At 44.2% G+C, this 27,633-nt stretch overlaps 1 protein-coding gene across 4 annotated transcripts in view; it reads right to left on the bottom strand.

Annotated features, from left to right (window-relative positions):
• TDRD12 (tudor domain containing 12) overlaps positions 1-27,633 on the bottom strand; it is a 3,388,409-nt gene that overhangs the window by 105,053 nt on the left and 3,255,723 nt on the right. For all 4 annotated transcript variants that reach the window (XM_078668261.1, XM_078668260.1, XM_078668262.1 and 1 more), the window contains 3 exons: positions 6,198-6,311; positions 5,872-6,025; positions 5,722-5,788 (listed from right to left, as the gene is read on the bottom strand). In XM_078668261.1, the coding sequence (XP_078524387.1) occupies positions 5,722-5,788; positions 5,872-6,025; positions 6,198-6,311 (335 nt within the window). The remainder of the gene's footprint in view (positions 1-5,721; positions 5,789-5,871; positions 6,026-6,197; positions 6,312-27,633) is intronic.

The following is a 27,633-nucleotide window of genomic DNA, read 5'->3' as shown; positions in this document are numbered from 1 at the left end:
AGTTCAACACTCTGCTCCCCATAGCAGAGCAGTTCGTCACACTCTGCGCACAAAAATTTGATGCCCGCAAACACCGGCTGAATGTTAGGGATCATTCTTCCACGGGGTGGTCCCGAAGGTGTTGCTCCACCAGTGGAGGTGCTGCCGCCATCTGTGGGTACATTCCGTGCCAGCTCTCTGACACTCTCCCTGGCAAAGTTGTTAGGGTGTCTTCTTTTCACATGCCGGATCAAATTAGCATTCCCAAAACTATATTTTTTCAGAGGATTGCCTCTGGATAAACTACTCCCACATATTTTGCATGTTACTTTGGGAGCGTTGACTTTTTTCTGTCCTTCTGGGATTTCGTAAAATTTCCAGATGAAATGGGTTTTTTTCTTTTGCTGAGGAGGGTCCTCATCTAAAAATCCCTCTGAATCACTGCTGGATGACTCTCTTGCAGCCATTGCTGGAGATCAGAAAAGTAGGAGATAGAGTAGACACAACAGCTCTTGCTCTCTCCAAGTACAAAGCAATAGTGAGAGAAATGGGTGGGTTTCACACAATTTGGAAAATAAAAAGTTCTGAACCAATGAAAAGTGTTATTTTAAAGTCACATGGTTTGACGCGCTTACGCTACGCGCCCCGGGGCGCGCCCCGGGCGTGTATCGTAAGCGCATCGGGGCGCTTACGTTGCGCGATCGTATGCGCTTCCGGGTGCGCTTACGCGGTGCGTCATAAGACGCATCTCGCGGCTACGCGATACGTGTCTTATGACGCAAGGCGTGGCGGCTACGCGATACGTCACGATGTTGTTTTCGTTCTCGGCAATAGCGCTTCCGGGACGCGCATTAGTACGCGCCCCGGGGCGCGCCGCAAGATTGCGCTTACCCGTGCGTTCACCTGTCCGCGCCCCGGGAGCGCACTAAAAATAATATTAAAAAAAAATAAAAAAATTATAAAATATAAAATTAGATTTAAAATGTATTATTTTTATAAAGATTTGCTATTAAAAAACCTATGAAATTCCCTGAAAAAACCATAGGTTATAGACCATATATAGTTAGGAATTAGCATTTACAAAACCTTGAAAATTCACTGAAAAAACCATAGGTTATAGACCATATATAGTTAGGAATTAGCATTTAAAAAACCTTATTTTACTCACACAAAACCATTGAAATTCCATATATAGTTAGTTGCACTAACTATATATCGCGCACCCGCAATCCACTGCTGATGATGTCACATATTACATCATTCATGACATGGTCAGTGACATCACTGATGACATCACTGATGACATCTCAAATGACATCACTGATGACATCACTGATGACATCTCAAATAACATCACTGATGACATCATGACACAGCAATACCAGTTACTACATACGCACTCACTGATTCCTACGTCTACACACACATTCACTCATTCACCCATACAATCACTCATACATATAGTCACTCATTATTACAACACTATCATATGCACTCATACACCTATGCAGACACTCACACACTGCCACTCATCCATGGAGTTACTCACACACCTAGTCAGTCCTGTAAAGAATCAATCACACTTCCATTTCCTCATCTATACAGTTAAACACAGAACACCATACTTCAGTGACATCACTGATGACATCACTGATGACATCTCAAATGACATCACTGATGACATCTCAAATGACATCACTGATGACATCATGACACACCAATACCAGTTACTACATACGCACTCACTGATTCCTACGTCTACACACACATTCACTCATTCACCCATACAATCACTCATTCACCCATACAATCACTCATTATTACAACACTATCATATGCACTCATACACCTAGTCAGTCCTGTGAAGAATCAATCACACTTCGATTTCCTCATCTATACAGTTAAACACAGAACACCATACTTTTCACACATATACTAACACATACTTACTCTCTTATACAATCACTGATACAAGTACACATTGATATGCACAGAGTCACACACCTCCCAGCCAGCCACACACACACTCAGTCTTCCATACATCCACTCATTCTTCAATATGTAAAACATATTTAAACTTTACAAAAACACACAGACACTAGATGATGTCATCAGTGATGTCATTTGAGATGTCATCAGTGATGTCATCAGTGATGTCATTTGAGATGTCATCAGTGATGTCATCAGTGATGTCACTGACCATGTCATGAATGATGTAATATGTGACATCATCAGCAGTGGATTGCGGGTGCGCGATATATAGTTAGTGCAACTAACTATATATGGAATTTCAATGGTTTTGTGTGAGTAAAATAAGGTTTTTTAAATGCTAATTCCTAACTATATATGGTCTATAACCTATGGTTTTTTCAGTGAATATATATATATATATATATACATACATACACATATACATACATACATAAGTCATCTACAGAGAGAAAGATCGATATATAGAACTTTCCACAACAGAAATGTGAGGAAAATTAGCTTTTTTTAGAAACAAAATTTGAGGTTTGCAAGGGATTCTGGGTAACAAAACCTGGTGAGAGCCAGACAAGTCACCCCATCCTGGATTCACCTGGGTGATTACTTTAAAAAAATGTATAGGGATGCTAGGTTTCACTAGGTGCCGGCAGAGCTAGGGTCCAAATCCACAGCTGGGCACACTGCAAAAAAGGGTGAATTTTCACTGGAAAAAACTATGTGCCCACATTGCACTTTGGGTCGTGTCTTCTCGCGGACACTATGCCTACCCACACAAGTGAGGTACTATCTTCATCGGGAGACTTAGAGAAACACAGAGTATTAGAACAAGTGTTCTTGCCAATTGACTTTCTATGCATTTATCCCTTCCAAATGTAAGACAGTGTGTAAAAAAGAATTAATTTTCAAAAATGGCCTCTAGCTCACATGCTGGTATAGGTACCCACATATACAGAGTTGTGCAAATAAACACTGATTTTAAACTCAATAGGTTGTTCCCATTTTGGAAATACATAGCTTTCCTTATTATCTATTTTTCACACAAGTGAATTGCTCTATACCCAGTACACAATGAAAAACCATAGCAAGGTGCAGCTTAGTTATTGGCTCTGGCAATTCAGATACTTGGTGAACCTACAAGTCCTATTCACCCCTGCAACCATAAGGCTAAAGTGGACATAACAGTATATTGCTTGTAAAAATCTGTCATCCTTAGAAGTTACAGGTGAAAATGCAGACACAAATAGCATTTTTTTCCAACTTATTTTCAATATGTTTTAAATTGAACTATTACTGTCTATAGGAAAACCTTCACAAATGACCCCTTGCTGAATTCAGAATGTTGTCTACATTTTAGAAATGTATAGCTTTCCGGGATCCATTGTTGGTTTTACATCAATTTCTAGCAGTAACTGAAAGGAGGTTGAAAGCACACAAAAAAAATATCGAAAAAATAGGTTATCTCCCACTAAAAGCCCAGCCATTAAGGGGTTCATAAGGTCAAAACGGCTGATAGATAACCATTAAGTGTACCCAAAGCAAAGCCTTGTAGGGCAAGATACTGAACGAATAAAAGAACGTCTGAAAAATTGGACTAAAGGGAGCCAATCTGGCATATGCTACACCAAGTCACACATCTGTCCCAATGACAAGCATATATAGTTTTCGTTGAGGGAAACCTGAATGCTAAGATGGTATCAACCACCTATGGAAGGTCAAAGGTGTTCATCTGTCGCAGCTCAATCTTCGAGCATGTCCACCTAGAAACGCAGTTTGATCGGAAGACATACTCTCAAACTCAGGAGTTCTGACTATCAACTCTCCGTGCCCAATCCGGAGACACTAGGATGACTTGGGCCCAGTGTGTCTTGATCTTCTTGAAAACTCCAGGAGGAGTAGAGTCAGCAGAAAGGAATACAAGAGTCCCAAGTTCCAGTCGAGCCAGAACGTGTCTCTGAGCAAGAGACGCCTTGGAAACTCCAACTTGCAGAAGTTCTGACATTGCACATTCTCAGCGGTTCAAAAAGATCTAGCCAAGATTCTCCCCATTCACGAAAGAGACCTTGCGCCACCTCAGGGTGTAGCTGCCAATTGTGATTGAAATTTTCCACTCTGGCATTCAATAAGCCTGTCAGGTGGTTCAACACCAGGAACATTTGTTGGTAGTCCAGTCATGTTCAGAGGCACAAGGGTTTCGGGCACACAGTCCGTGACCCCACCCTGCTCTGTTTGTAGCAGTACCACATGGCAGTGGTGTTGTCCGTGAGCACCAGTACCAGCCTCCCTTTGATGGATGACAGGAAGGCTTTCAATGACAAGGGGAAAGCCCTCAGCCAGACGGTTGATGTGTAGCCAGGACTCTAATGGAGACCAGAGGTCTTAGATCTCCAAATCTTGCAGGTGGCCACTCCAACCCATAAGCAATGCATCTGTCAACACTGTCAGCTCTGGGTAGGAAAGGGAGACTGCCACTGACCCAATCGCAGTATAGAAACCACCACTGCAGATCTTTTGCACTCTCCGAAATCTGGACATGGTTGGAGAGTTGCCTTGATGTTGAATCCCCTGGGACTTCAGATCCTAAACTGGAGCCAGCATTTACCATCTGATGTGCCTCACCAGCTTGCTGCAGGAGGCCTTCAGTCCCAACAGCCTCCAAATGGATTTCATTGAAATCCAGGACCAAGAATGAAAGATCGGGATCATAGCCTGAATGTTTTGGACTCTTTACCAGGGGAAAGGCATGAAACCGAACTGTGTCCAGATGGCTCTGATGAAGGGGAGCATCTGAAATTAAGTCAGGTGTGACTTTGGCACATTGACAGTGAACCCCAGAGATGAGAGGAGTTTCCCCGTAGTCTGAAGGTGGTTGATGGCTGCCTGGGGCCAGCATGCCTTTAACAGCCAGTCGAGGTAGGGAAAGACCGTCACCCTTGATATCCAAAGATTTGCTGCCACCAGTGCCATCACTTTTGTTAACACCTGAGGGATGCAGGTGAAATCAAAGGGGATCACGGTGAACTGAAAATGCTCCTCTCCCACGACGAACTGCATGGTAGTGCCAATGGGTCCGCAGGACGGGAATATGGTAATAGGTGTTCTACAGGCCCAATGCTCCCATCCAGTCTCCAGGGTTGAGAGCAGACAAGACCTAGGCCAGGATGAGCATTTTGAATTTCTACTTCTGGGAAAAGGTGTTGTGAAGGCACACATCTAAATAGGCCGAAGACCTCCGTCCTTCTAGGGCAGCAGAAAGTAGTGGGAATAACAACTAAGCCTTACTTTTGGCACCAGCACCTTTTCAACAGCTCTTTTGGCCAAAAGGGCTTGCACTTCCTGCCGCATAGTGAAAAGATGGTCCTCTGTCAATCGCTAACAAGATGGTGGAAGATGCAGTGGTGAAGAGAGAAAAGGCAAGGTGTATCCTTTGCGAATAATCTGTTGGACCCATCTGTCCAAGATAATCACTTGCCAACATGGCACAGCAATAAAGAAACTACGTCAGGGCACTGGAGTGGCACCTATAGATACCGAGCATCTCATTACTGGGGCGGAATGGAGTCAGTGTGGAGCTGCAAGGCACCACCTCTTGGTGTGCAGATGCACTACTGAAGTGTTTCAGGATCCAGTCCGGCGACAGGGGAATATTCAAAAGGTGAGGAATCTGTGCCCAGAAAGCTCCTTCAAAAGAGTCATTATTTGCTTACTGGTAAAAATCTAGTACAATTTGAATAAGTAATCATAATGTTGTCTTACCAACAGGAAACCGGTCACTGTTCTCATGATACTCCCAGTGATCAAAATCAAAGGACACATTTGGTTTCTGTTAAATAGAAAACAAAATACATCTTAGTAAACACAACAATTAGAACCCTAGCATAATATTTTCATACTCCTAGTTTTTACCTTAAGCTTTAATAGACTATTCCAGGCTCCAATATTTGCTTTGGACAGAATAATAACTGGTTCCTCGTTCTTTATCAAGCAGAAAGACTTATCAGTCAGTATTTCGCCGTCCAACTCCAAGTCAGCCAAATAATATTTGTCTCCTGCAAGAGCACTATTTATAAAACACACGTTAAATATATGGTTTTGTTTAGAAATAAGTTACTTTAAAAAAAAATAAAAAAAAAATATATATATATATATATATATATATATATATATATATATATATATATATATATATATATATATATATATATATATATATATAATGAGTCAGAATTTACCTAAATACAACTCTGTTGCTGGAAAATGTGCAATTGTGGTATGCAAGGTTTCTAATCTTTATAGCCAAAGTTAGAGTGTCTTCCTTCTGGAACCATTTAACTTCTGGATGCAAACTAAAAAGAAGAAATTGAGCTACAATGATTATATGCATTTCTTTCACAGCATACAATAACAAAAGCACTTATGTTACTAGACACTCAGTTGTAATTTTTTCCTTGCAGGAGTATTTTTCCCCTCTGTTTAATGTGCCCTACACCACGATTCCATTGTCTCATTTTGTGTTTAGGTAATGAAATCCCTTTTGGACTAGCTTGAGTAAACCGCTGGACTGAACACCATGAAACATTTTATCACAAATTGCAGTTCTTTTAGCCAATGGGTGTAATAAAGGAGCAATAAGGGCCCGGAATTCTAAGTGAGGGATATATTCAAACAAGCAACAGGTTTTCATATTTAATTAGATTGTATTTGCTCTGATGTACTATGGCTTGTAAGGTAGAATTATTCATCCAAATATGTTCCTCGATACATAATAGTTGCTCCGCTGAAAGATGCACCTTTCCTTCAACTGCAATCAGAGATGCTTTAGAGGTCAATGACGATTTGGAATGATTTAAGTGTAGCTCTATAATATTTTGAAGAGAGATTGTTGCAAGAAAGAGTTGTTAAAATAACAAAGCTTTAATCAATCGTCCAAGATGGGAGTAGATGAAAATGTTCAGCCTGAGGTTGGCTGCCACCACCAGAGCCATGAAATTTGAATGCTCACTTTAGCCCACACAGCAAGGCTTTGTATTTATAATGATCTTTTCCACAATGAAGAAAAAAAACTTTCACTGTTTTCTGGTAACTGGAATGTTAAAGTATGCATCCTGTAATATGCACTTTAAATGAATTTGATTAAAGTGTGGAACTATTTTGATGTGGTTACAGCTTCCACAATTTTTCTTTTTTTACCAAAATGTCCCTGTTTTGAAATCATGGAAGTACTGGCAGTACATTCCTTAACATTTCTGAAATGAGGGAACTGTTTTTCATAGAATCTGATGACCTTCCTAATGCAGTTAATGAAGTTTGAAAAGGCAAAATATATGGTAGAATAAGAGGTGCTTTCATACTCAGGGCAAAGATGTTTTGCACAATAATCATTACCCATCCTATCATCTATAATTTTCTTTCATATCCAAATGTAATATATAATTTTGAATCTGAGATACTGAGTAGCAGCAAATGACTGCATTTGATATGCCGCCTGCATTGCTGAATGATATCCATACTACCAGGTGCCCGTCCACAACATTCATTTTTGCCAGACGCTGGGAAAAATGTGTGGCCTGCTGTGGTGCTCGTAAGACTGATCCTTTACAATCAAATGCACAAGTTACTTACCTTCGGTAACGATGTATCTGTAAGAAACAGTAGATAGTGTTAGATTCCTTACCTTAGAAAATCCCCAGGCGTCAGACTGGATCCGCAAAGTTTTGCGTAGCAGTAACCCAGCGCGTCGGAAGGCGTCATCTGCGCCTCCGCGACCGCCGTCGGCGTCGTGATCGTCGGTATGACGTAGTGGGAGTACTTAGACGCCGCCCTTGCGTGCTGACATCAGTTCCTGTACATAGCTTTCGGCGCCAGGAACTGGTGCCATAAAAACTATGGCCCTCAAAGGGAAAATACCTTAACCTAGATATCGGTTCGCAAAACGGGGAGGTTGGGTGGGGCGGTAAGGAATCTTACACTAACTACTATTTCTTACAGATATATCGTTACCGAAGGTAAGTAACTTGTGCATCTGAAAGAAACAGGTTAGTGTTAGATTCCTTACCTTAGAATAGATACCCCAGCAATACCAACCCAGGTGGTGGGTCTGCGAACCAAGATCACACCAGAAAGTCCTGGAGAACGGAACGGCAGAAAAAGCCATCTCTCCGGACTTGGCTGTCCAGGCAGTAGTGTCTATCAAACGTGTGCAGCGAGGCCCACATAGCTGCCTGACAGATGTCCTGCAAGGGGACTCCCTGACCTAGGGCAGAAGTAGCCGCCATGGCCCGAGTGGAATGGGCCCTCAGCCCAACAGGGGGCTCCTTTCTAGCCAAGGAGTAACAGACCTTGATGCACAACACGACCCACCGAGAGATGGTCCGTTTGTGCACCGCCCGTCCCTTCTTCCCGCCTACGTAACCAACAAAGAGCTGGTCATCCACCCGGAACTGGCGTGTGCGATCAAGGTAGAAGGAGAGCGCACGTTTTGGGTCCAAACGGTGGAGCCTCTCTTCCTCTTTCGAAGAATGCGGAGGCGGAAAGAAGGTGGGCAAGGTGATGGACTGCCTGATGTGAAAGGCCGTAACCACCTTGGGCAGGGAAGAAGGACGAGTTTTTAAAACAACTTTGTCCGGATGGACAAAAAGGAAAGGAGGCTTAGAAGATAGAGCCTGGAGCTCACTCACTCACCTGGCAGAGGTGATGGCAACCAGGAATACAGTCTTAAGGGTCAGAAGACGAAGAGGACAGTTATGAAGTGGCTCGAAAGGAGTGCACATCAGATAGGTTAGAACAAGGTTCAAGTCTCACTGAGGCATCACGAAAGGAACAGGAGGAAACATGTGCGTGATGCCTTTCAAGAATCTATTTACAATAGGGGACTTGAAAAGAGAAGGCTGATCAGGAAGCCTCAAGATGGCCGAAATGGCCGAGAGATAGCCCTTGATCGTGCCCAGAGCAGAGCCCTGCTGGGCAAGAGAAAGGAGGAAGAGGAGAACCTCTGAAACGGGGGCAGAGAGTGAATCCACAGCCTTTGCTGTGCACCATGCCAGAAATATGTTCCACCTGCAGGCGTATACTGTTTTCGTGGAGGGACACCTGGCTGCCAGAATCACATCACAAACTTCAGAAGGCAAGTCAAATGGCCTCAACTGCCGCCGCTCAATCTCCACGCAAGTAGGTGGAGACTGGACAGGTTCGGGTGGAGGAACGTCCCCTGCTGCTGCAACAGAAGGTCCTCCTGAAGAGGCAGACGAATCGGGGGATCGACAGACATGCTGAGTAGCTTGGGATACCAGTATCTTCGTGCCCAGTCCGGGGCCACAAGGATGACTTGGGCCTGGTCTCACCTGATCTTCTTCAGGACTCTGGGTAGAAGTGGTATAGGCGGAAAGGCGTACAACAGACCACAGCTCCACTCGAAACGAACAGCGTCGCAGACCGAGTGCCGCCTTGGAAATTCCAACGCGCAGAACAGATGACATTGCGTGTTCTCTTCGGTGGCGAATAGATCTAACCAAGGCTCTCCCCACTGCTGAAAGAGACCTTGCGCCACTTCAGAGTTTAGACGCCATTCGTGATCCATCATGCACCCGCGGCTGAGTTTGTCCGCCTTGGCGTTCAGGGAACCTGCCAGGTGTTGAACCACCAGGGTGACACCCTGGTGTTCCAGCCATTGCCAGAGGCGCAGAGCCTCCTGACAAAGGGTCCACGACCACACCCCGCCCTGTTTGTTGCAGTACCACATTGCGGTCGTGTTGTCCGTGAACACCTGCACTACACTTCCCCGGACAGAGGGAAGGAATGCCTTCAGTGCAAGAAGGATCGCCCGCAGCTCCAGAATGTTGATATGGAGCCGGGACTCTGCCAGAGACCAGAGGCCTCTGATCTCCCTCTCTCCCATGTGGCCTCCCCATCCCAGGAGGGACGCATCTGTCACTACTGTGTGCTCCAGTTGGGAAAGGGAGAGAGATCTGCCGCTGACCCGATCGTGGTTTGTGAGCGAGACTCGGGATAAAGACTGAAAGATCGGAATCAGAGCCTGAATATCCCGAGCCCGCTGTTCGGGGGGATAAACCCGAACTGCGCTGAGTCCAGAACCACCCTGATGAAAAGGAGCTTGTGAGAGGGGCACAGGTGTGACTTTGGCACATTGATGGAGAACCCCAGCGAGTGCAGGAGGTCGGCCCTAGTCTGGAGGTGGGAGACAACTGTTGGGGCGAGCCCGTCTTCAACAACCAGTCGTCGAGATAGGGGAAGACTGACACCCCTGATCTACGCAGATGAGCTGTGACCACCGCCATCACTTTCAAGAACACCTGAGGGGCGCTGGTAAGGCCGAAGGGGAGCACTGTAAACTGAAAGCGCTTGTGGCCTACCGTGAACCGCAGGTAGCGCCGGTGGGCCGGCAGGACGGGGATGTGGAAATACGCGTCCTGCAAGTCCAACGCTACCATCCAGTCTCTTGGTTCCAGGGCAGCTAGGACCTGAGCAAAAAACAGCATCTTGTACTTCTCCTTCCGGAGGAAGCCGTCGACGCTCTCTAGGTCCAAGATAGGGCATAGGCCTCCTTTGCCCTTCTTGGGTACGAGAAAGTAGTGGGAATAGCAACCATGTCCTACTTCTGGCCCAGGAACTCGCTCGATGGCCCCTTGGCCAAGAGGGCCGTAACTTCCTCCTGCAGAAGCTGCAAGTGAGCCCCCGACATGCGGTGGTACTGCGGTGGCATGGCTGGAGGGGTTGCCTCGAAGGGGCGGGAGTAGCCCCTTCGGACGATTTGCAGCACCCACCTGTCCGACGTTATGGTATGCCAGTGGGGGAGTTGATGGTGTACCCTGCCCCCCACTGGCGTCGAATGGGCCTGAAATGCCGGACTAGGGAGGCTTAGAGTCAGATGCTGCGGAGGCGGGTGTGGACTGACCCTGCTGGTGTCCCCCGGAACCGCCATGGCGGTAAACACGTCAGCGACCGCGCTGAGACTGGTTCTGCGGCCTGTGGCTTGCTGAACATGTGGGGGCGCCCCTTCCTTGGCCACAAAAGGGGTGAAAAGCGGAAGTTTGCTGGCATTGGCCTAGGCCCAAGGACTTGGCCGTAGCCCTGGAGTCCTTAAAACTCTCCAGCGCACTATCCGCTTTGGCGCCAAAAAGGCGATGGCCATCAAAGGGCATGTCCATAAGCTTGGCTTAAACATCCCCCGAAAAGTAGGCAGACCTCAGCCAGGCGTGGCAGCGAACCGCCACTGTCGTTGCAATTGCCCTACCCAGCGAGTCCGTGGTGTCAAGTCCATGCCGGATGGAGTAGTGTGCTGCATCCCGCCCTTCCGCCAGGGCTTGGGCGAGCCGTGTCCGGGCCTCCTTCGGGCACTGTGGCAGCACCTCCGCAACCGTATCCCACAGAGAGTTGGTGTAACGGCCCAAAAGGTAGGCGGTGTTGACAGACCGGAGCCCCAAACTCAGAGAGGAGAACAGTTTCTTCCCAAACTGATCATACCTTTTGGATTCCCGATCCCGAGGAGCGGTCGGGATTGCGGTCTGGGACGTAGAGGCCTGGATCACTAGGCTCTCGGGCTGGGGTGAACGGACAGAAAGCAGGGGTCGCTCGGAGCTGGGAGGTGGCGTCGTGCCACGTTCCGATCCACAGGGAGGCCTGTGGAGGGCTTGGACCAGGTGCCCATCAGAAAGTCGGTGAGGGCTTCGTTAAACGGCAGTAGAGGCTCCGAGGAGCTTGCCTGCGGTTTGAGAACCTCAGTGAGGAGGTTAGTCGTCACGGCCGCGACAGGGCCTTGGCCGCTGTGTTCAACACCGGCTACAACGCGGAAGTGGAGAGTGTTGATTAGGCGTGAGCACGGCCGCGCATGAAAGCACCTTTAAGGTAAGCGCGGTTCACAATAAGTTGATACTGCTTATGCGTGTTAAAAGTGATAAAAACACCCTTGGAGAATTAAATTAAATCTAACGCTTGACCCGCTGGCTCTGTCTTGCAGGAAGTTTATAGGTATTGTCTAGTCTGCGCATGATGGAGCATAGTCACTATAATTGAAGCGATAAAGATGGATATGATGACGTCAGACGCTCATAAGTGAGTTGGCCATTATTAAATATTATTCAGTTTGATCTTTAGGAGAATCTGTGTTATGAATAGACCTAATACAGGGACATTATATTTAAATCATCTCTGTGCTACTGTGTGTGTATGTGTTGTTTGCCTCTGCCTTTTTCCCTGATTCACCCTCTCTGTTTTTTTGTCTTTTTTGCCATTCGAAAGGTGAATGAGAGTCCCCATTTTCAATATAGAGAAGTACAGTGGAAGGGCTACAACCTTATATAGGTGTTGAACCGCTACTACCGACATATATTCGAGATTTTAACTATCGAATCGGTAGGTTTAGAAACAGTTCTATTCGAGTGTCTTAATGTCACTCATTCGGATGGTTGCACTTTGGGCACTTGGTTTATAGAGATTGATGTGGTAGGACTATTGAGGTATTTAATTGTTTATACACATTGGTGGTATGTAGGATAAGTGCACCCAGGGACACGTGTGTCGGAGCCCTACTGGCCGTCACTCCAGGATACAATGTATGTTGTGGTTTTGTACAAACAGGGTTACACATGAGGTATATATGGGTCCGGCATGAATTACCTGATTTAGAGAATACCATATGGATATGTGGATAATAAATAGTACTTTCTTGATGTTTTAGGTGCAGCACACTTTGTGTGTTAATGCTTAAGCCCTAGTCCTGATGAGGCCCAGAAATTAAGGGGCTGAAACGCGTCGACAACCGTTGGAACGGACACCCTTTGAATTTAGATTTGATGACAAATAATAATCAGCAGTACGAAGTAGAAGGATCAAAATTACTGATTTCTTTAATACTGCACGAATAAGGTGTACCTGTATTTTTGAGAAATGCTCTCGAGATAACATGATATAGAGCATCCATACAAATAAGAGGGGCTATTGTGAAACTATATGTGAATGTTTAAATTTTCATTTCTATTTTTCTTTGTAGATGTTTCGGTAAATTGTTTGTGTGATAGATATGTAAATAGTATAATTTTATACGTATAGCACAAAAAGAGTAAGTATGTGAAGTAAATGAAGATACAACAAAAAAATGTTTTGGAATAAATAAAACAAAATTCAAAAAGAGAAATACATATCCGTTGGATATAATTGATTTGTTGAGGTAATGGGCAGTAAGTGACAAAATAAATTGTAAAGATTTAATCTAGATGAAGTTCTCAGGTTGGATGGGTAATTCATAAACCTATCCTGAACAATTATTAGAATTAATTGGTCCCATAGTGTCACTTTGTGTGTTGATATATATTTTTCCCAGATGCTCTTTGGGTTATAGAGGGAAAACCCCTTATTATATAGAGGCAACACCACGCTGTAAGCAGCCCCCTCCTCCGAAGCCACGGAGGGAGGAGAGACGAATCCAGTGTAGGGCGAAGTGTCCAGACCACTGGCCTCCCCCAGCTCTTCTGCCAAGTCCTGGCTCAACTGGCACTGCTGAGCCAGAGGGTCCTCAGACCCCTCCCAGTCCTCCTCATCATCCATCTCCTGATAAACAGGCAAAAATTATGGAGCCGGGTCGTAGGTGAAGGCCTCACCCATCGACGTCGGAGACGACGCCGGTCCGACGCCGGACCGTGGCTGAAACTGGGGTCAACGTTGTCGGAGCACGGCACCGGGAGCGACACCCTTGGGGTCGGCGCCAGCGGAGAAGTCGTGAGGTCGACTGGCGCGACCCGGATCCAGGCCTGGATCCTGCGGCGTCGTGACCGGAGTCGACCACGGTGCCGAAGCACCTGACGGCGCCGGGGCGGGAGCCACCGGCCCGCTAGGGCTCCCAGTTGGTCCCGCGGGGCCCGAAGGCGCCTCGGCAGGTTCCGATGGAGTGAAGTGCGACCTCATGGCCATGACGAAAGCACTTATTGTAGGAGAGTAGGGTCTGCAATCCTATGGTCACCCCAGAATTTTGCTTTTTGCTTCACTGGTTTACGACTTTCCCTGGCTGTGGGCCTGCTAATCAGACCCACAGCCTAGCTGTTCTCTCTCTAAATTGACATCCATGTACTTTAGGTGCATTTACCAATTGGTACTGGGCCACCTTATCAGTCCCTGTACAGTGTACCTTAGGTACCCAGGGCATAGGTGTACTCAGGGCCTACCAGGGGCTGAAGCATATATTATGCCACCCCTGGCTGGCCATCTAAACAGACACAATTGGCTGGTAAGACAGCTGGGGCAAGGTGGTGTAATCACCCTTTGCTATAGATATAGTATACCTATATCTAACCCTAAAATGGACACATATATTCCTATCAGTCACTCCTATGGCATTATGTGAGATGGTGCTCTAGCATGAGCTGAGCCTGTCTGCAGCTTGCGGAACCAAGTCCTAATAGCTGTTCCATGATAACGCTATACCATATACTCTTAAGTGCATTATAATCCTCGCGGTTGAATGCTAACTTTGGTATAGCATTATCAAAACATGTCGAGTAAGGTGTCATACGAATTGGAATACTACCCCCTCGCCAATTATGGCGACGGGGGTAGCATTCCACCCTTTTAGAGGGACACGACATGTATGTAACTGTGAACCCCGGTTAAAGTTAAACGAAGCCTCAGCATCACAAAATGGATGCTGCCACCACAGACACAAGTCTGACCTCCTGCTGCTGGGAGTCCTTCCAGCGAGGGAGGCCTGGACAAAGGGTTTCCTGCCTTGGGAGGTGCTAGCACCACCCCAGACAGGATTTTGTGTATTGAGGTAGGGAGGGCTGAAAGGAATGAGACATGCCTGGGGCACACAAGGTGTCCCTGTGCATACCCCGGTTCAAACCAGTTGCTGGGGCACTCCAGCCCCAGCTCTGGCGCGAAACCGGACAAAGGATAGGGGGTGTAACCACCCCCCTTCCTGGTCCCACCCATGGGAGCGACCTAGTCAGCAGTACAGCCCCCTTTAGCAGGATAAAGGTAGGAGCTGGTCCCATTCCAAATTAGATTTATCCTAAACTACTCTACAAGAAGAAACTCTGGACTTCGACGTTCTGCTCCACAGAAGACTGAAGAATCTCCCTTGTGGGCAAGGAGTGTCCACACTGCAAATGCAGGCACCATCAAGCGTCCTAGCGGTTCTCTTTGTCGTCCTTCCTGCCGGGACCAGACTTCAGAGCCCGACGAGACCCGTACTGCCAGACCTCTCCGACCTCTACCCACATCTGCAGCACAGCTGAGACCCGTGGGTGCGACGAGACACGTGGGACCGGCCATCTTGAAGAAACTGCACTTCGCTTCCAGCACGACTTCTGAGGCATCCTCAAGTAAGTGCTTTGGGGATTGAGAAGCCCCAGCCCCGAGCAGCTCCTGCACCGAAGACCAGCCCCCCAGCGTCCACGAGATCTGCGTGGGGTCCTTTTGCTTGATTGCTGCTCGACGCGTTCTCTGGTCACTTGCCGGCTGGCTAGTGGCCTCCTAGACGACGATCCTTGAAGTCTACACTGCTGGTCTGGTTGCTCCAGACTGGCCCTTGCTCCCTTCCAAAAGAGGAGCACCCCGGACCCTCCTGGTCCGCACCAGACGCCGTTTCCACCGCGTGGGTTGCCTTTGCCAAGGCCTGTTGACTCCAAATCCGGATCCGACACCGCCAACAGCGAGAGCCTGCTTGGGACAGCTCGTGCCTCCATCCTGGTCGTCGAAGACACCTCCTGGTCCACGTGGCTGCAGAGACAAGCGTCCACTCTTCACCTGATCGCGACAACAGCATCTGGTTCCTTCCTGGTTCCACACCGGTCACTGGCTAGTGACTTTGAACACTGTCCCCTCTGCTTTCAGGTCCTCTTCTTCCTCTATCCACCCTTGGATCGCACCGGACATCTTCCTCCTGGTCGCCTGCAGCATCTTTTCTTCAAGGCTCCATTGACTTCAACGCCGAAACCCGACATACTTTCACACCTATGCACCCGCAGCCCGTGGGTGAGGTAACGAGAGCATTTCGGTGCTCATAGGTAGATTGACTCTCCTAGTGTCCAGGTATCCAGTCGTTTTAGTCGCAACTAGTAGGAACTGTCTTTTACTTACCTTTTCGTAATTTGTTCTGCCCATTGACTTTGTTCCGCATCTCGCGTGTGAGTTCACACTCTGCACACGCGTCCCGTGGGCCTCCTGCTACTTACCTCAGGTTAGGGTAGTGTAGTGCCAGCGATCCTACAGCCTCTGGGCATATTCATTTCCTCTATCGATTTCCTTATACCATTTACTTAGTATATGGTTTGTCGTGCCCCTAGGGCACCATTGTAATTTTGTGCAACTTATCGTATTTTTCCTAAGAGATTGTCATGTGCTTAGCCCTCTGATCTCATAAAGAGTTCAGAGGTGTTTGTTATTAATAAATATACTGTTTATTTTCATAACAACCTGTGTGGTGTCCTTTCATCTGGTATTCAAGGGGTTAAATGTGGTAAAACAGCTGGCTTCACATGCCAAAAGAGTTTAGCCTAAGACTGCTTTGTCCATGCTACCATTAGGATAGCTGGTCTATAAGGTTGACTTACCACCAATCACCATAGGGGTTGTTTGGACTGATACAAGGTGATCACTAGAACTAGTAAACATCATATATCAGGCCAACTTCTCACACTTATCTCCTCCGGCGTCGCGTGCAGCCCAGGGACCGGCGGGTATGGAGCTGGACGCGGCGCCTGCAGCTCCGACAGAGCCGCGCGGGCGGTGTCGCCCAAACCCTAGGACGCGGCGCTCGAGCTTCGGCGGAGTCGGAAGAGCGATGACGGCTCTTCGACTTCTTTTTCGAATGCCTCGACTTACCCGAGGACTTGGAGCTCGACGAGTAGGGGTGACTCGTCGAGCGGCGATGACTGCGGCTCCGCGACTGGTCCCTCGACTTCCTCCTCGGCCGGGACCTCGAGCGGCGTGGAGCCGACTGCCGGAGCTCGAGCAGCTTATGGGACCGCTCCCGTCTAGCCTTCGAGGTCAAGGCCCGGCAGTCGGGGCACAACTTGTACATCATGGTCGGCCCGAGGCAATAAAGGCACCGACGGTGGGGGTCAGTCACCGACATCAGGCGGTGACAGGCCTCGCAAGGTTTAAAACCAGGGATCCCTAGTGGCACCGCGAGTCGAAGGTCGATTCGAAAAGTGATCAAAAAAGTTTGTCAAAAAATTACTAGAGTACTGCTCTTCCCGGATCTGCCCTTGCTGGCGCGGACAAAAGAAGAACTGACGTCAGCGTACGAGGGCGGCAGCTAAGTACTCAGACGACATCATTCCGGCGATCACGACGCCGACGACGGACGCGGAGCCACACACGACGCCTACCGACGCGCAGGGTTACTGCTGACAAAAACTTTCCGGATCCAGTCTGACGCCTGTGGATATTCTAAGATAAGGAATCTAACACTAACCTGTTTCTTTAAGATAAGTACTTTTGCCGCCCCTTGTTGGTAAAAAGGAGAAAAGATTTGTGTCCATCGACCTGATCATACCACACTATGTGGCCGATACTAAGCAGTAGGCCAAGTGAACTCCGACAAGGTAGCAGACACATTCCTCTAGCTACAATCCAAGAGATTCAAACTGAGAGACTCATCACCTTTGAACATTCTACAGTGAGAAATGAAGGACTAAGCAACAATGCTATGGAACTCGTTCCTCTTGAAACCCAAATAACAGTTCGTCCTGATGCACCTGTCTACAACGAAGTAACAAGTGATCAACTGGTTCCAGCAATTTCAACGAATCCTGATGCAATTTCCAACCATTGACAGATCTGCCTCTGGCAGTTTCATTAACTTTGATATGATTTCTGAGAATCCCAGCGAACCTGAAATGACACCAGTACAAATAACTTTCAAAGGACAAGCAACAGACTTTTCTTCATCACCTGAAAAAGACTTATCTGGTGTGAGAAGTTAGTCTGGCATATGATGTCCACTATACTAGGGGGCACGTTGCACCACTCTAAACGACCCTTATTGATGGTGGTTGTAAAGTCAACCTTATTGACAAGCCATCCTAGTGGTAGCATGGACCAGCAGTCTTAGGCTAAAACTTCAGAGAGCATGTAAAGCAAGCTGTTTTTTATCAATTATAATCCCTTGAATACCAAATGAAAGGACACCACACAAGGTATATCTCAAATATATATGTATTTATTTTTAACACAACCCCTCTGCACTCTTTATGAGGTCAGAGATCGAAATACATCACAAGTTACTCAATTAGCATACTGTAAGTTGCACAAATACAGTTATGCCCTAGGGGCCTCACAAACCATATACTAAGTAAGTGGTATAAGAACCACTTCAGAAATAGTTAATAGGACTAGGGAATCGCTGGGGCTAAAGGTTAAGGTTGAGATTAAAAAATATATGTGTTAGTATGTCAATGTAAATATTGTGTACAGCTTTGTGACGAATATAAATGTGATGTATATATATGTGTTTGTTTGTGTATATGTAGTAAATGAAGTTTTTCGGTCTATGAAAAAATAGAACAGTAATCAAAAGAGAATAACAATAAATAAGAGCTACTAAGTACGTTCTTTTTGTGTCATGAGTTTGGCCTCAGATGAACATGAAATACCGATTGATTTAGATTAGATTTAATTCTAGTAGGAAGAGATCATTCATTTTTCTCTTTCCTGGAAATAGATTTATTATTATTTCCTAGGCATCCCTTTTTGTAGACTAGTTTCCCGACCCAGGTGCCATAGGGTTACTTGGGTTACCCCCTCTTTATAAAGAGTTTGTGATAACACTTCTTTCAGTGTGAGGTTTTTGTCGTTAGAAAAACTACGTCAGTCTTTGTTTTGACTAAGTAGTTTAAAATATTCAGCTGTTGCCAAACTGACCATATGTATGTGTTTTGGGAATATATATAGATATATATTTTTTTGTTGAATTCTTTATTTGAAGGATATATAGGAGCACTGTGGTATATTTGTGATTTCTATACACTAAAAATTCTTTTTAATGTATTGATTATATTGGGATATGTCAGAACCTGTAACAGTCAGGTACAGCGAAGAGGAAATCAGTGCCATTTTGCAAAAAACACCATCATTATTGAGTGGTACTCAGCCAGCAACACAAGCTGCTAATGTGGATAAAATAGAAAAATTAAAACAATTGAAAAAGAAAAATATTAGAACTCAGTTACATGCAAAAGTTCTATCTGAACATCTGAAAAATAATACCATCCCTGTAGGACTCCAAGTTAAAAATATCCCTGTAATTTTCATAACAGATAAAACCTATTTGAATAGGTTCGGAGGTGTGGGAACAAAATGTTCAATTGACTGGATGGCCTTATCAGTAGAAACAGCACTAAGATTGAACGAGGAAGAACTAAGAGATTGAGGCACTTGAACAAGAAATACTAGGAGATACTACCATTAAGGATTCTGAACAACTATTAGAATCAGTGGAGAAAACTATTGCGGACTTTACGGTACATAATACAAATTTGAAAATTACCAAAGTAGCAAGAGATATCAAACGTTTCAAACTGGATGAAGTATATCCTTTTCTGAAAGACGACTTCTACCAGAATAACAATCCGAGTTCATTGAATCTCCAGTATAGAGGCAGATCGCGCAATAAATGTATCACATTCTCTGAGAGTTCTTCAGATTCTGATCCAGGATCACACGGTGGTTATTACCCTTATCCCCAATATCCAAGATCATATCCACCTTTTTTAGGCAGAGGCTGGTTTCGTACAAGGGGAGGAGGAACTCGATGGAGAGGGTACAATTAGCACAATCAGCAAGTGGGAATGTTCCCCCCACAAGGGCAATACCAACAGACAGAACAATATCAAAATCAGGAATCCGAACCCTTCCGCACGTGGAAGAAGACCTACAGACGTTAAATAGGATTATGTCTAAAGGGGCTGAGAATATTAACATTATACCTATTTACAATGTGTCTAACTATTCACCAACAGAGTCCGAATTATCCATCTTACCTAAGGGCCTTTCATTCGTGCCAACTACAAAGCAAAACCCAATAGATACTAAGATATAAATTCTCAACTTTCTTAGAAAAGTTAGATTAAAAGCTTTCTTCTTAGAACGTGAATCTCAAGAACAGATCAATATAAGTGGTTTAATATACATCTAAATTTATTCCAGGGAGTGTCCTATTACCAGCAGAAATTTTAATCTTTGAAGATTTAGTTCTCCGTGAATTGGATACTTTACAATCAAAAAAGATTTTTTTCAACGCAAATTGTAGCAAAACAGAAAGGGCCGCCCTTAAGTATCTATCGAATCATCCGTCCTTAATAATTAAGCCGGCGGACAAAGGGGGCGGAATAGTCCTTTGGGATTCAGATAAATATGACTTAGAAGTAAGTAGACAATTGTCAAACACAATACACTATAGACTATTGGAGAATAATCCTACAGATAGACTTAAAGGACATCACAAAGGAGGGTCTAGACCAAGGTTGGCTATGCCAAAATGAATCTGACTTTTTAAACAGTGAGCAGAACAAAATACCTAATATCTATGTTCTGCCCAAGATTCATAAATCAACTACGAACCGACCGGGCAGGGCTATAGTATCTGCGTGTGGCTCTATGTTAGAACCCTTGGCCAAATACATAGATATTTTTTTGATTCCCCTGGTCAAAGAGACTCGATCTTACATTAAAGATACGATGGATTTGATATCAAAGATAGAAGATCTACCTTATAATATGGAGAACCAATTATTGGTATCCTTTAATATTGAATCACTTTATACTAACATACCACAAGATGAGGCTTTGGCAGTAATGAGACATGTTCTAGATTTACGAGATCGCCCTCACCAGGTACCAACAGAATTTTTAATATCACTAGCTACTATTTGACTGAAGAATAACTTTTTTAATCACAAAGACAACCTATATTTGCAAACATCTGGAGTGGCTATGGGTTGTAGCTTTTCACATGAGATAGCTAACCTAGTAATGGCCCATTTCGAGAAAAAATGGATATATATCGACACCAATCCCTTTAAGAACCAGGTGAATTTTTGGTGTCGCTATATAGATGACATTTCTATGATCTGGAATAGAGAGGACTTTTTGTTAAAAGACTTCCATAATTGGTTAAATACAAGAACCCAGGAATGTAAATTTATCCTGTGCTGTGACCGAAATAGACCTAGTTTTTTGGATGTATATATTGAACAAGAAAATGACCATTTACAAGTTAGTCTGTACACAAAACCGACAGACCGGAACACACTTCTACATTTCTCGAGTTGTCATCCTCGCACGCTAAAAGAGAATTTACCTTACGGTCAATTTCTCCGTGTGAGGAGAAATTGTAGCAAAAAGGAGGATTATTTTAAAAGTGCCGAGATATTGAAAAATAAACTAGTGGCCCGGGGCTATCCGAAAAAATTGGTTAAAGTTGCTCTCAAAAGAGCTTGGTACACACCAAGAGAAGTGCTTCTGGTGCCAAAAAATAAAGAGAAAGAAACTCCATTAACGTGTGTCCTCACATATGATCCCAAAGCAAATAAAGTAAAACAACGGATCCAAAACAATTGGATTGAGCATTTAGGTATTCCAAAACCTCTTTTTGCTTTTAAAAAAGGAAAAAATAAACGAGACTGCGCAGTTGAATAATTACTGTCAGATCTGTCAAATAGAAAGTGATATGGACATCTTTGTATGTGCAGAAGGCTGCTTTGCTATTTGTTGTAAAACCAATAAAAACATGTTAAAAAAAAAGGAAAAAATGTGAGACAACATTTGGTGAGAGCAGCAAGAAAGGTAGATCCGATCAATAAAGATCTAAGAGGGTTGTTGAATTTACCTCCGATAGTAGGACACTATTGATGTCAAAACTGTGCTGCATGCAAGAGACTCAAAAGAGGTTGATAGAAATGGCCAGATTCACCAGCAGAGAACTTTCTCTAATTGCAACTCAAAAAATAGAGTTTACTGTATTAAATGTCCCTGCAATAGGTTCTATATAGGACAAACTACACAAATCGTGAAGAAACGTATTTTACAACACAAATCACGAGTGAAATGCAAAGTGCAGGGAGCCCCACTTCATCATTTTCAAACGAATAATCATTCAGAAAATGATATCGAATGGACAGTTTTATGTACCTTGGGTAAAACAAATCTGGAAAAAGTTGAAATCAAACTAAATCGATTGGAAGCGAGATTAATTGAAAAGTATCATACAGCGGTATCTGGCCTGAATGACAGAGATGAAATCTGGGCATTGATATAAGGAATAATGGCTGTGAGGATAGATTTGTTTAGCTGACTGCATGTCTTGAATTATTCAGATTGTCAGGAGTGGTGGCACTTTTCTTATTTATAAAGTCGATTTATTTTCCGATTAACCTATTTTGATTTTCTTTATTCCAATCATTTTTGCTTTATTCTTATATTTCTATTCATCGTGATTCGTTATCCTTTTTTTCTGTACGAGGTACACTGGTTTGATACATTTCTAGCTGGGATCGACGTCATAATGAGAAGTATCATTTTTTTGACGGGACACACATCCATTGGGTTAGTACGATCAGCCCTATGGAATTGTACCAGTAGACATTCATTTCCTTTATTATCAGGCATTTTTTGAAGTCACCTTTTTAAGTCCTATTCCACTTATGCACCACGTGATATTTAGGGTAGTCCCCTGTGTGTTTCGCCATACTTGGCGACATTGACTTATTTAAACTTCCGCATCATGTGATTTGTCACATGTTGATGGAAAGAGAATGGCGTTTTGTCTACACGCGAACCCTTAGTCTCCTGTTTGTTTCGCCACAGTTCGCGATATAGGCTTATTTAAAATTCCGCATCACGTGAATTGTCATACGTTGATGGAAAGAGAATGGCGTTTTGTCTACAGGCAAACTCGCAGTAGGAAGGTGAGTGTTCGGGCCTCTGTAGGGCTTTAAAGAAAAAATATATTCAATTGAGTAGCCTTCCCCCTTCGCTCCCACCCTCTGGTAGCCTTCGTATTCGTTTTTAGAAAGCCAGAGGATATTTGGGATCCCGAACAAAGCGTGCAATTTGGAACTTCTAAAACGGGGTAAGATCCTAGGTGAGATATTCCCTCTCCCCTTGTTGTGCATGCCATTTTTATCCCGCCATCTATATGATATATGTATATTTACTTTTAGAAAACGCGGGCGTTCAATTGCCAACAATTTGCTACACACATAGAAGCGGCGAACCATAAATACAGAGCTTCGCCTGGTAAGCTTTACCCGAGCCAGATGCTTTTAGGACTGCACGTATATTAATACTTTTTGTAAGCATAAGACTGAAAGCGCTTTACTTTTTCATAGCTGTCGCCAACAGAAGGAATCATATGCAATCCTCAAACACAGGATGATGGAAACCACGGTATAAATAGGCATTAGCCCCTCAGACAGCACTATTGGTTGGGGTCTATTCTTAATCACCCCCCTTTTTTTCCAAAAAGTTTTTTAATGCTTGCTAATAATACACACTTTTCTTCTGGATTTATTCTTCACTCTGCCTGGGTGCTTTTTAGTTATTTCTTCATGCCAGACCACTCTAAGGAAGATTTGTAAATATGTGCATATATAAGATGTATATATAGAATATACCCTCTGTTTCTATAATAACACCATGGAGTACTTCATATTAGGAAACATGTACATATAAATGTTTTTATTGTTTTTGATTCCATAGACGGACCTTCAATATCTCTTGTCCTGATGAGGCTCATAGTTATTGGGCTGAAACGCGTCGACCTTTTCAAGATAACACCACCAAAAATGTATGTTACAAAAATAGTTTAAGAAGGAGTGCCCAAATAAGAAAGGTTTAAATAATAAATACCTTTTAGGCCCCTGTTTTTGCTTTGTGGTAGATCTTGTAGTGTAGGAATGCTCATCGTATTTTAGTAAGCATTCTTTTTGTTAAAAAATGGGGCTATAATACATACAAAGGTTTAAAAATATATGTGTCAGTATGTCAATGTAAATTATTGTGCACAGCTTTGTGACGAATATAAATTTGATGTATATATATGTATTTGTTTGTGTATATGTAGTAAATGAAGTTTTTCGGTCTATGAAAAAATAGAACAGTAATCAAAACAGAATAACAATAAATAAGAGCTACTAAGTACGTTCTTTTTGTGTCACGAGTTTGGCCTCAGATGAATATGATATACAGATTGGTTTAGATTAGATTTAATTCTAGTAGGAAGAGATAATTCATTTTTCTCTTTCCTGGAAATAGATTTATTATTATTATTTCCTAGGCATCACTTTTTGTAGACTAGCAGTGTCTAAACACAGTCGCGAGTTACCATTGACTTATAATGGAGAACAAAGAAGTTACAAAGTTACTGTTTTAGGGCACTTCCGGATGGACTATGACAAAACCCTAAACTAGGACACTTGGAGAGTCAATACCCACGGGAGCACCGGAGTACTCGAGTTACCTCACCCAGGGAAGCCGGGTGCATAGGTGTCTTTTCGTGTCGGGTCCGGTTTCGTCAATGCTTTCAATGGAGATCTGCAAAAGAAGTGCTGCAGGCGGCCAAAGGAAGAGTGTCTGGGTGGATCCAAGGGTGGATCGAAGAACTGAAGAACCTGAAAGCAGAGGGGACAAAGTCTGGGTCACTAGCCAGCGACCAGGAATGAACCAGGCGATGTCGAGTTGATTTCAGGTGAAGAGGTGAAGCTTGTCTCTGCAGCCACGAGGACCAGGAGGTGACGACGACGACCAGGAGCTGGATTTGAGCTGTCCCACGAAGGATCTAGTTGACTGCGGTATCTGTATCCGGATTGGACCCAACAAGCCTTGGCAAATGTAATCCACGCGGTAAGTGAAGATTGGCTTCAGGTCAGACAAGCAAGGTTTGGGGAGCTTCTCCTTTGCAGGGAAGTTGGAGCAAGCCTGGAGCAACAAGGAAAGCAGTTTAGTTTCAAAGGTTCATCTTCAGAGGGCTCACTAGCCAACGGGCTAGCAACCTGGAAGACGAGTTGATCTGAAATGCAAGAGCGAGCCTCACATGGCACTCGTGGAGTGTGGAGGGCTGAGCTTCGGTGCAAATGGCGCTCGGGTCCGGGGCTTCTCGTACCCCAATGCACAACTGCGAGGGTGCCTTTCACGACATGTTTTGATAAAGCCAAACCAAAGTTAGCATTAACCGCGCGGATTATAATGCACTTAAGAGTATATGGTATTGCTATATCATAGAACAGCTATAAGGAGATGGTTCCGAAAGCTGCAGAGGGGCTCAGCTCATGCAAGGGCACCCTCTCACATAAAACTAAGCACTCTGTCTCCAGGATTGTCGAGGCCTACAATAAGAGTGACTTATAGGTGTATATATGTCTATATAAAAAGGTAGATAAAGGTATACTATATCTAAGTAAGGGATGATTACACCACCTTACCCAAGCTGAGTGATCAGCCTGTGGTGTCAGTTTGGATGGCCAGCCAGGGGTGGCATAATACATGCTGCAGCCCCTGGTAGGCCTTGGATGCACCTATGCCCTGGGTACCTATGGTACACTATACAGGGGCTCACAGAGGTGACCCAATACCCAATCAGGTATGTACCTAAAGTACATGGTATCAATTTAGAGAGAGAACAGCTGGGCTGTGGGTCTGATTAGCAGGCCCACAGCCACACTAAAGTCAAAAAATCAGAACATCACAGCAAAAAGTGGGGGTGACCATAGGAAGCAGACCCTACTCTCCTACGTCTGGTTTCACCATGGATTCAACTATGGATTGCTTTGGGAATATTTTTCTTTCTACATTGGTTAGCTCTGGTAATGACTCTGGGTATGCTGATAAATGGAAAATATATTCAAATGGAAACAGCAAGTCAAATAGTGAACTTACTTCTCCAACCACACAGATCATCCCATTGTGAAGAAAGAGACTTGTCAGCAGTGAACATCACAGCCGTTCCTATACCAGATGGTATAGTATGGGACAAAACCGAATATGACATTTTTGGCCCGTCGGAACTCTTGACGATTCCACAATTGTTTAAAATTTCATTAAGTGATTAACATGATGTCTGATCTAGAAATGTCTGCAGTATTCACAAATGATGAATATTTAGAGGGGTCATGAGACTATGAACAGCTATTTTGTTATAACCATTATGGTCATCATTTCTTGCATAAAAGTGTATCACCTAGAAATGTATTTATGTATAACCAATGGAAACATTGTCCTACATCTCCAAAGGGTAGCTCAAAAACTTATGCAAATAAATTTCCATATTTTTCAGGGTTCAACTTGTCAAATCCAGAAACCTTTTACTTTAAAAAAGTGAACAAGACAGGAATGAAAAATATGTTAACAAATACAAAACAGATTTATTCTGCAGCCTTTATTGCCTAACTGTCTAGACAGGGCTTTGACTTTTGGAAAGACAACATTGACACAAAATCTGTCTGGGGTACAAAAGATTGGCAAGTGCAGGGGGTAGAAGCTTTGTTTAGAAGCTGTATCATCCCTGAGCAAATAATATTTTTTAATGACACTGTCCAACATACGTCTTGCCTTGGGAAAGCCAAGATCAAAGATATGAACACTTCGTCCATACCTGCACCTGCAAGTAATAGCACTACACAGGGGTAGGTCGGTGTACATACTATTTTGCATCACAACAGATCGGATCCAGAGTGGAACAAATTGTTGCTCTGGCCAACAGACACAAACAACTGTCAAAATCGATTTCTGAACAAAACACAAGGTTTTCCAATCAATAGGCCAGACCCACAATATGTTCAAAGACAGAATCGGGGGGTAGTAACAACATACAGTGTAGGGAAACTTTGCCTTGATTAGCTACAGAAAGCTACACTAGAGGATGTAAAACAACACTTATTCTCACTTAAAGAAGGGACAGACCGTAGGGAATTCTTGCTAGGTCCAGAAAACCGCATCAAAAACATTTCATATATGCCGGTATCTATGCTGCTTATAATGAAATATGGAAGATTACCCAAGCAGAGACTGGAGAACGAATACGAGAAATTGATCGTATTAATTTAGAAAAATCTCTCTCTGTAGTAGACAATGGGTTAACGACTCGGTTGTCCAGGATATATTCATTGGACAGCATTGTATCTTCTGCCATAGACATCATGGAACAAGACTTGGTCATGTTGCACCATGGTCAGTCTCAATTACGTTCTATCATGCTATTAGGCGAGATGCTACAAAACGTGCGTGCAGGCTATGTGCCTTAGCGTTTAATCAACACTACGTCACTGTTTTCAGAATTCAATCTCACTGATAAACAGATCAAACTGGCACAACGTTGAGCATTGAAAAACTGGAAAAATTACCATTCAAAGTGGCAGTGAAACCAGCTACTGATTGGATCATATAAGGTCAAATTTCTCTGCCTGTTACAACTTTCTATTTTCAATATTGCCTAAAACATATACCAACAGGCAAATATGAAAGGTTGGGTAAAGAATACATCAAGACATCCTGGGATTTACCTTACACACACAAATGTTGGAGTGGGGGCGTGAAGTGTTTCTTAGCGATACTAACTGTGAAAACGCACTAAGCGGTTCTCTCCTCTGTCAGGGTATTAACTTACAGGGGGCCTCTGTCGGTTCCACTACAAACTTATCCTGTCACCTGCAAGGCTTACCA

This window comes from Lissotriton helveticus, chromosome 12, assembly GCF_964261635.1.
Source record: "Lissotriton helveticus chromosome 12, aLisHel1.1, whole genome shotgun sequence".
Taxonomy (NCBI): domain Eukaryota; kingdom Metazoa; phylum Chordata; class Amphibia; order Caudata; family Salamandridae; genus Lissotriton; species Lissotriton helveticus.
This window is presented reverse-complemented; position numbering and strand designations above follow the sequence as displayed.